Below are 10,607 nucleotides of genomic sequence, written 5' to 3' on the forward strand. Positions count from 1 at the left end.
AAAAAAATCTGAAACTACAGAAGTAAACACCAGTTAAAAACACAAGGCAAAGACACCAAAAATAAATGTATCAAAAGATAAAAGTAAAATAAACTGGACCACATCAAAATTGTAAACTGTTTTGCTGAAAACAACACCATCAAGAAAATAAAAACACAACTCACAGAATGGGAGAAAATATTTGCCAGTCCGACAGTTGATAAGCAACTTGTATAAAGAAGTCTTAGGCCCCGGGCGCGCGGCCGGCGGCGGTTGGCGGCGTGTGGGGCCGGCTGGCGGTTGCCGGGAGCGGGAGCAGAGCTCAGGCAACTAGAGCCGGCGCCATGGTGGAGAAGGAGGAGGCGGGCGGCGGTATCAGCGAGGAGGAGGTGGCGCAGTATGACCGGCAGATCCGTCTTTGGGGATTGGAGGCCCAGAAACGAATCAAATCGATCACTGAGCCCTTTTGTAATTAAGGCAGTGAAGATTGAAGAGATGTTCAGGCTGCGGGCCTCCCAGGTGCTTCTTGTCGGCATGAAGGGACTCGGGGCTGAAATCGCCAAGAATCTCATCCTGGCTGGAGTGAAAGGACTGACCATGCTGGATCATGAGCAGGTATCTCCAGAAGACCCCGGAGCCCAGTTCCTGATCCGTACTGGGTCTGTTGGCCGAAACAGGGCTGAAGCCTCTTTGGAGCGAGCACAGAATCTCAACCCCATGGTGGATGTGAAGGTGGACACTGAGAATATAGAAAAGAAACCCGAGTCATTTTTCACCCAATTTGATGCTGTATGTCTGACTTGCTGCTCCAGGGACGTCATAGTGAAAGTTGACCAGATCTGTCACAAAAATAGCATCAAGTTCTTTACAGGAGATGTTTTTGGCTACCATGGATACACGTTTGCCAATCTTGGAGAGCATGAATTTGTAGAGGAGAAAACCAAAGTTGCCAAAGTTAGTCAAGGAGTAGAAGATGGACCTGATACCAAGAGAGCCAAACTTGATTCATCTGAGACGACCATGGTCAAGAAGAAGGTGGTCTTCTGCTCCGTCAAAGAGGCGCTGGAAGTGGACTGGAGCAGCGATAAAGCAAAGGCAGCTCTGAAGCGCACGACTCCGGATTACTTCCTCCTTCAAGTGCTCCTGAAGTTTCGCACAGATAAAGGAAGAGATCCTAGTTCTGATACCTTTGGAGAAGATTCTGAGTTGTTGCTCCAGATACGAAACGATGTGCTTGATGCCCTGGGTGTCAATCCTGATCTGCTTCCTGAAGACTTTGTCAGGTACTGCTTCTCTGAGATGGCCCCCGTGTGTGCAGTGGTTGGAGGGATCCTGGCCCAGGAAATCGTGAAGGCCCTGTCTCAGAGGGACCCCCCTCACAACAACTTCTTCTTCTTCGATGGCATGAAGGGGAACGGGATTGTGGATTGCCTGGGCCCCAACTGAACGCGAGACTCCGCGGCCCCGGAGATGCTGACTGCACAGCGCCCTTGTGCGATCGATCCCCTCCCCTCCCCTATGAAGGCTTCTCCAGGCGAGGGAAAAACCAAGCCACTGAACCAGTACCAACCATTTCCTGCAAGCCGCGAGGCTGTGCAGCACTGCTGCGCAAGGGCCTGGGTCCTGACAGTCTCCTCCCTGCCCCAGGCCTCCCAGCTAGCCTGCGCGGCCAGTTCCTGGAAGTCTCCAGCCAGGAACCAGCACACTTGGTCGCCTAGGAGCCTCTTGCCACCTTCTTGTCCTCGGTCCCCACCTGATGTCACACAGCGAGGAGCTCCTCGCTGTGTGACATCAGGTGGGGAATAACGCCCGGGGCCGTGAAACCACACAGCAGAACCACTGTTCCAAGTGTAGACAGGTGCCCTTAAGAGAGCCAAAAACATGGCGGGTGGAGTGTATCTCCACCAATGGTTGAAGCTCTGAGAAACAACAGGTGCCATCTGGTGTGCTGTTCTTGAGTTTTAGTTTAGGATTAGTTGAGTTCCAGCCGGGATTTTGAAAGAGAGGAAGTATTACCAAATTCTCTTAGGAATTAGCGTGAGGCCTTGCCAGTGGAATATTAATGGGAAAGCTTGTTTGAAAAGGCAGATTCCTGGGCCCCACCCCTGGGAAGCCTGACTCTTTGGCTTTGAGGTGGGACGGGGAGCCGGCCTGTCTTCCTGCAGAGCCCCTCACGGGTGCAGGCTGCCGCGCTGCAGGGCTGTGTGTTGGTCCTTCTTGTTACCCCCCTGAATCGCAGCTGTTGGTGTGTTTTTTATATTTTCTATATTTCTTTGGTTCTTCAAAAAGGAATGATAGAAATAAAGTTATTTGCTTAAAAAAAAAAAGTCTTAGAACTCAACAACAAAAAGACAACTCATTAAAAATGGACAAAGGAATAACTGTTAATGGCTACAGGGTTTCTTTTTGGGGTGATGAGAACTAGTCTAAGTTCTCAGACTTACTGTGGCAATACTTGCACAACTCTGAATGTTTAAAACCACTGACTTGTCTACTTTAAATGGGTGAACTGCATGTATGTCGATCATAACTCAATAAAACTATTCTTTAAATGGGCAACTATTTGAACAGATATTTTTCCAAAGAAGATATACAGATGGCCAATAAGCACATAAAAAGATGCTCAACATCATTAGTCATTAAGGAAATGCAAGTGAAAATCACAATGAGACACCACTTCACACTCACTAAGATAACTACTATTAAAAAAAAAAACAACACAATTACAAGGATTTGCTTCTGAGAATATAAAATGGTGCTGCCATTCTCAGACTTTAAAAAAGACTGGCTGATTTACTCAGCAGTTTCATTCCCAGGTATATACCTAGCAAAGATTAAAACATACATCCACATAAAAAAATACTTGTATACAAATATTCACAACAGCATTATTTATAATAGGAAAAAAGTAGAAGCAGATCAGAAACACATCAACTGTTGAATAAATACTCTGATCTATTCCTGGGCACCAGGGAAGCCTGATAAAAAAGGAAAGAAGTACTAATACATGCTATAACAGGGAAAAAGCCAGTCACAGTAGACCACATACTGTATGACTCCATTTATATAACATGTCCATAATGAGCAAATTTAGAGAGACAGAAAGTAGATTAGCAGTTGCTCAGGGCAGAATGGGGAGTGACTGACTGTTAATTGAGTTATGGGGGTTTTTTCAGGAGGCAAAAAATAAATGGGGAGTGACTGTTAATGAGTTATGGGGTTTTTTTCAGGAGGCAAAAAATATTCTAAAATTAGATCACAATGATGGTTGCACAACCCTGTGAATATACTAGACTATATTAAATTATATATTTAAGCAGGCAAAGTGTATGATACGTGAAGTATATCTCAATAAAAGTTCTTTTAAAATATAAGAAAAACAAGCATGTATTCATTTATGTTCATTTCTAAGATACATATTTTATTTTATTTTATTTTATTTTTTTTAATTTTAAAATCTTTAATTCTTACATGTGTTCCCAAATTTTAAAAATGACAGCTGAGTAAAAGGGGAAGAGGAAAATATGATGAAACTGGAGTGAAATACATACACAAAATAACAGTGTTGGTCGTTTGCGGCAGTGCAGCAGGTGGGGAAGGAGATAGGCCCCCCAGCTTCCAGAAGCTGAGAGGGTAACAGGCAGGAAGGCCAGGGGTCTCCAAACAGAGGAAATAGCCTTCAAGTGTCAGACATTATTATCTCTCTTAAGCGGCAGGAAGAAACAAACTAGTGATATTTTTTGTTCTTGTCTGTACAAACTTAAAAGGAGGTTTCTCTTAAAATACTGTGTTGCCATAATGACACCTGGTTTTACCTGAAGTTAACTATTCTCAAACCTTGAGTTAACTAATGCATTTTTCTTATGGAAATATTTTTCTTAAGCTATGTTAATGTACTATGCATTTACCCCAGACTCTGTCTTCAAGTCGGTGACGCCTAATGGCTCAGAACCTACTTGACAAACCAGTATGTTATACTCATTGTTCCCCTAATCTATGTAAATGAACTATTTGTATGGTAATCTGCCCTTATATAAGATTCAAGTTAATCATTTTACGGCCTGAGATGAATCATCCGGTGCCAAGATTATCCCAAAATGCATCTTATGAGTGAGGGGCCTGGTGCCATTCTGAGTTTTAAGACATTCCTTTCTTTCATTCACAAACTGCTGCTGCTGCTGCTGCTGCTGCTGCTGCTGCTGCTGTGCCGCTTCAGTCGTGTCTGACTCTGTGCAACCCCATAGATGGCAGCCCACCAGGCTCCACCATCCCTGGGATTCTGCAGGCAAGAACACTGGAGTGGGTTGCCATTTCCTCCTCCAATGCATGAAAGTGAAAAGTGAAAGTGAAGACGCTCAGTTGTGTCAGACTCTTCGCGACCCCATGGACTGCAGCCTACTAGGCTCCTCTGTCCATGAGATTTTCCAGGCAAGAGTACTGGAGTGGGGTGCCATAGCCTTCTCCGAACAAACTGCTAGTGATTATATAACATCCAGCTGAAGACTAGCAGGGGGGGTACTCTTTCTGCCCTCTTCTGATGCCTATGTCAGAAGCTTTCTCTAACTCCTTTATACTTTAATAAAACTTTATTACACAAAACCTCTGAGCGATCAAGCCTCGTCTCTGGCCCTGGATTGAATTCTTCTCCTCCAGAGGCCAAGTATCCCGGCGTCTTTTCGTTCAGAAACAACCTTTCAAAGCCAAGGGAGAGAGAAACAATATTATCCATAACACCCCAGGATCCATCCACTGGAAAACAATTTAGAAAACAATTATTTTTCTCATACTGGCATGTTCTTCCCAAGGAGGACACAGTGTGGTTGGCATGAAAGAGAATTCAGAGTTCCAGGGAGGATCTCCCCAGAGGGAAACTGGGACCGACAAAAGTCATTTGATGCTAACCTCTGAAAGACACTGTTGAGGATTTCTACAGAGCTGGTGGAGACCTCGGGAGCACAACCATACATTCTAGATAAACTAAGTTAATGAAAACATGAGGCTGTTTTGAACTCAAGGAAAAACAAAAAAGCTGTACAGTAAGAGATGCAAAATATTAGTACACCATATGTCTACTGCTATAACCAAATATACTGAGATGCCAAGGGGGAAAGAGCCTGAAAACTAATGTCCAACACTGCTAGGAGTCTAGAGTCTAGAGCTAGAAGTATATGCACATTATTTTTAACTTTGGAAGCAAATATTAAAAGAACCAGCTTAAAAAGTTGAAGCTCATTGCCCTTCAGACAGCAATGGCAGAAGCATGAGGGGGCTGTAATTAGTTTTAAACTCTGGTACTACTGAACTTTTCCATTGATATGCATGTTAGTTTCTTAAAAACAAAAAATAATAAAAATGAACCCGCAACATACAGCAAAGGACATTTACAGTCAGCTGTGAACATGGCTTCTTCCAAAGAAGGTACTAGCCGAGACCGGGTGAGGAACCTGGTGCTCTGGTGGTGAAGCCTGCCCATCTGTGCCTGGCCACGGCCTCTCCCGTGTCCCCCAGCCTCAACACAGTGCTCCTTAGCTCGGGCCACAGGGTGTCTTTTCCCGCTCCCACTTTTTGGCTGGATGGGCACAGCTGACTTCACCTAGAGATAAACACAGGTATGATGACACCTTGGTGTGACTGGGAAAACAAAGCAGACGTGACTGCAGCTGGATTCCCAGCTCATGGGCCACGCTGGTTATGCACCGACAGAGTGCGGGGTCGCAGAGCTGTGCCCGAGCAGCACCTGCTCCTGCTCTGCTTCAAAGGTGCTGAGAAGCCCCCACCCACATCTGTGTTAGCTGTACACCTTCCAAGCTGACAGCTCTATCATGGGGTAGGGATTAAAGCTCTTGTATTTCAAAATTAGCCTGCAAATGAGCACATAATCTCTCCTGGGGAATTCACCAGGTTGAGAATGGTTATACAAACAGAACGTGTAAAGAAAAGGGAAAGGTAGGCAGGAAACCGGGGCAACACCGAACACTGAAGCCTAAATTCAACATGGAGTCCTGGAACAGGAGAAGACCCAGCAGGAAAACTAGTGAAATTCACATAAAGCCATAAGTTTAATTAATACCAACATTATCGATGTAGGTTTGCTCTCCTTTAGCAAATATAGTGAGGTAATATCAGATGTTAATTAATTAATAGTAACATTATCAATGTAGGCTTGTTTTTCTTCAGCAAATATAGTGAGGCAATATCAGATGTTAAATCAGTGGAAAATGAGTAAGCAGTATACAGGAATGTTATATCAGCTTCACAACTTTTCTGTAAATCTAAAATTTTTCTAAAGACTGACTAAAAACATAGAAATATACTGTGCCAAAACAAATAAACAACCTCAATGACAACAAAACCTGAATTAAGGCTCCTGGCTTTCAAACACAAGGAGCAGAGGCAGCAGGGGTGGGGATGCGTTGCAGTGGGGTGACCAGCCCTCAGCCTGGCCCTGAGGATTCTGGCCTCTGTTAAGAGGTGGAGAGGAAGCTTCTGGGACATGGCTGATGGGCAGGTCTTGGGGTGCAGATGAGTGAATCCACACATGTGCACAGAAGGAAGTGGAGAGCCAGCTCTGACCCACATTGTGCCAAGTGCCCAGTGTGGCAGAAGGCTGGACAATTCTTAATTCCTCTGACCCAGATTCAGCAGCCCCAGGTCACAGCTCTAGGAAGCAGAGCTGGATATTGGTGCATTGGTATCATTTCAATCCTCTTAGTTAATGCCTATTAACATCCAGGTCAACCCCTGCCCCAGCTCTGATGCTAGGGAGGAAGACAAAGAGACTCCAGGGATTTCACAAATAGATCCCAATGGACCATGGTCATCCCCTTCCCCTCAAGGCAAGAAGAGGAGAGGGGTGCCCAGGTGCCTCTGAGGTTCTGTCTAACTGTGATGCTACATGGAGAACTGAGGCAGGACATTTTCGCTAATTTTAAAGTGAAGTCCTTATCTTCTGCGACATTTAAATGCAGGGATCAATAATTTAAACTTAAGTCTCTGCATCCTGATATATCCTGCCAGCTTCTTGGGAGTTACAAAACCATGTAAACTTGAGAAACAGCAGGAAAATTCCCTTAGTGACTTCTAAACACCTGGAACTAAGTAAACCGATCATTCAAGCCCTTACTGGAAGCTGAGTTGAGAACAGTTATCTTCAACTAGCACCCATGTATGTGTTTTGTTTGGCCCACAGTAGTTTTATGACAAGGAAACTTTACAGAAAAAGCAAGATTTTTCAGCCTTTTGTGAAAAAACCCAAAGGCCTATCAACAATTAACTAGGCCTTGAGTGGTACCTACCCTCTCCCTCCTCCTGCCGCCACTGACTTGTCTGTCCTGTGATGAGACTGTTCTGGATCACCACCTTCCTTCCCATTACTTAGGATGAGGTGAAGCTGGAAGTAAAACAACATATGAGGGAAAAGCTGGAAAATATTATGGGTTCTGAAATAGGTACTACAGTATAATGAAAAACCAGCATCTCACAATAATCAACAAAGTCTACAATCTTAGCAGGGAGATGGGGGCATCTTGTTTCATCACCATTTATGTCTTGGATGAGCCTGGAGTGGCAAGAATGGGACTGGCCACCTGGAGACACGGGGCATTGTAGGAACTGGAAGTGGGTTCCGTGGGTTCTGACAAAAAGAAAGCACATCTAAGAGGTTTGCCAGCACACAAAGGATAGGTCAGGCAGTCGGAGACCAGGTGCTCCAAATGGACCTTAAATTACCTAAAGGTTCAGTTCCTCAGTCGTGTCCAACTCTTTGAGACTCATGGACTGCAGCACACCAGGCCTCCCTGTCCATCACCAGCTCCTGGAGCTTGCTCAAACTCATGTCCATCGAGTCGGTGATGCCATCCAACCATCTCATCATCTGTTGTCCCCTTCTCCTCCTACCTTTAATCTTTCCCAGCATCAGGGTCTTTTCCAATAAGTCAGTTCTTCACATCAGGTGGCCCAAGTATTGGAGCTTCAGCTTCAGCATCAGTCCTTCCAATGAATATTCAGGACTGATTTCCTTTAGGATGGACTGGTTGGCTCTCCTTGCAGTCTAAGGGACTCTCAAGAGTCTTCTCCAGCACCACAGTTCAAAAGCATCAATTCTTCAGTGCTCAGCTTTCTTTATACCCAACTCTCACATCCATACATGACCACTGGAAAAACCATAGCTTTGACTAGATGGACCTTTGTCAGCAAAGTAATGTCTCTCCTTTTTAATACGCTGTCTAGGTTTGTCATAGCTTTTTTTTTCCCAAGGAGCAAGTGCCTTTTAATTTCATGGCTGCAGTCACCATCTGCAGTGATTTTGGAGCCCAAGAAAATAAAGTCTCTCTCTGTTTCCACTGTTTCCCCATCTATTTGCCACGAAGTGATGGGACCAGATGCCATGATCTTTGTTTTTTGAATGTTGGGCTTTAGCCAGCTTTGTCACTCTCCTCTTTCACTTTCACCAAGAGGCTCTTTAGCTCCTCTTCATCTTTACCATAAAGGTGGTGTCATCTGCATATCTGAGGTTATTGATATTTCTCCTGGCAATCTTGATTCCAGCTTGTGTTTCTTCCAGTCCAGCGTTTCTCATGATGTACTCTGCATAGAAGTTAAATAAGCAGGGTGACAATATACAGCCTTGACATACTGCTTTCCCACTTTGAAACCAGTCCATTGTTCCATGTCCAGTTCTAACTGTTGCTTCTTGACCTGCATACAGACTTCTCAGGAGGCAGGTCAGGTGGTCTAGTATTCCCATCTCTTCAAGTATTTTCCACAGTTTGTTGTGATCCACACAGTCAAAGGCTTTACTGTAGTCAATGAAGCAGAAGTAGATGTTTTTCTGGAACTCTCGTGCTTTTTCTATTGAGAGGATAACAGGTAGAAAGGGCAAAGGTCCCCATGGTGCAGGAGGAAATAGACTGCAAGTGGCAGACTTTTCCTTCTCTACACAAAATTAGAAGAGTCTTCTTTTAATTCTGTGTTGAGGACACCTGGTTCTGACTGGAACTAACCAATGTGTTTTCCTTAAGGAAATATTTTTCTTAAGCTATGTTAATGAAACAATGTATTTGCTTTGGAATCTGCCTTTCTTCAAAATGGTTCCCCCTAAGATTATTTTCTTTTCTCAAACCTTGGGTTGATAATGGCTCAACAAACCAGTATTCATTACAGTTGCTTTATGGCCGGGGGATGACACACTTCATGCCATCCTATCTCAAAAATGCACATTGTGGGAGAGGGGCCTGGTGAAACTCCCTCAGCCTTGAGGTCTCTCTTATCTGATTAATAAGCTTGCTAACAGACATAAAACACTCTGCTAAAAACTATCAAGGGGGCATTCTTTCTGCTTTCTTCTGATGTCTATGTCAGAAGTTTTCTCTATCTCTCTCATACTTTAATAAAGTTCTGTTACATAAAAAGCTCCATTAGTCAAGCCTGGTCTCTGGCCCTGGATCAAAATCCTCTCCTCTGGAGGTCACAAATCCTGGTGCAGCACATGGCTCACAGCAGCAACCTTTCACTATGATCCAACAGATGTTGGCAATTTGATCTCTGGTTCCTCTGCCTTTTCTAAAGCCGGTTTGAACATCTGGAAGTTCTTGGTTCACGTACTGTTGAAGCCTAGCTTGGAGAATTTTGAGTATTACTTTGCTAGCGTGTGAGATGAATGCAATTGTGTGGTAGTCTGAGCATTCCTTGGCATTGCCTTTGTTTGCGATTGCAATGAAAACTGACCTTTTCCAGTCCTGTGGCCACTGCTGAGTTTTCCAAATTTGCTGGCATATTGATTTCAGCACTTTCACAGGGTCATCTTTTATGATTTGAAATAGCTCAGCTGGAGATAGGCGAGGAGATAAGACTAGTTCACTGTAAGCCATTCCCAAGCATTAAAAATATCCAGGTTCCTTTTCACAAAGATGGTGCCAAAGGTGACAACAGAAACCCATGCCCCTCCTAAAGCCAAAGCCGAAGCAAAGGCTTTGACGGCCAAGAAAGCAGTGTTGAAAGGCATCCACAGCCACACACACAAAAACAGATCCAGATGTTACCTACCTTCCGGCAGCCTGAAACACTGTGGCTCAGGAGGCAGCCCAAACATCCTCAGAGGAGCGCCCCTAGGAGAATTAAGGTTGACCACTATGCCATCATCAAATTCCTGCTCAGCACTGAGTCAGCCATGAAGAAAACAGAAGACAACAACACTGGTATCCATTGTGGATGTCTAGGCACCAAATTAATCAGGCTGTGAAGAAGCTCCGTGACACTGACATGGCCAAAGTGAAAACGGTGATCAGGCCTGGTGGAGAGGAGAAGGCATATGTTCGAGTGGCTCTTGACTATGATGCTTTGGATGTTGCCAACAAAATTAGGATTATCTAAACTGAGAAGGCAATGGCATCCCACTCCAGTCCTCTTGCCTGGAAAATCCCACGGGCGGAGGAGCCTGGTAGTTTGCAGTCCATGGAGTCGCTAAAAGACAGACACGACTGAGCGACTTCACTTTCACTTTTCACTTTCATGCATTGGAGAAGGAAATGGCACCCCACTCCAGTGTTCTTGCCTGGAGAATCCCAGGGACGGGGGAGCCTGGTGGGCTGCCATCTGTGAGGTCGCACAGAGTCGGACACGACTGAAGC

At 44.7% G+C, this 10,607-nt stretch overlaps 1 protein-coding gene and 1 pseudogene across 1 annotated transcript; both read left to right on the plus strand.

Moving 5' to 3' along the window:
• Positions 1–323: 323 nt before the first annotated feature.
• On the plus strand, positions 324–1,557 carry LOC128049292 (SUMO-activating enzyme subunit 1). The gene is made up of 2 exons (XM_052641576.1): positions 324–419; positions 481–1,557. Exons 1-2 carry the CDS (start codon positions 324–326, stop codon positions 1,423–1,425), a joined length of 1,041 nt encoding a protein of 346 aa, XP_052497536.1. The 3' UTR covers positions 1,426–1,557.
• An 8,330-nt stretch (positions 1,558–9,887) lies between these two features.
• On the plus strand, positions 9,888–10,350 carry LOC128052025 (60S ribosomal protein L23a-like; annotated as a pseudogene).
• The last annotated feature ends 257 nt before the right edge of the window (positions 10,351–10,607 follow it).

The sequence above is a fragment of the Budorcas taxicolor genome, chromosome 1 (assembly GCF_023091745.1).
Source record: "Budorcas taxicolor isolate Tak-1 chromosome 1, Takin1.1, whole genome shotgun sequence".
In the NCBI taxonomy this organism is placed as follows: domain Eukaryota; kingdom Metazoa; phylum Chordata; class Mammalia; order Artiodactyla; family Bovidae; genus Budorcas; species Budorcas taxicolor.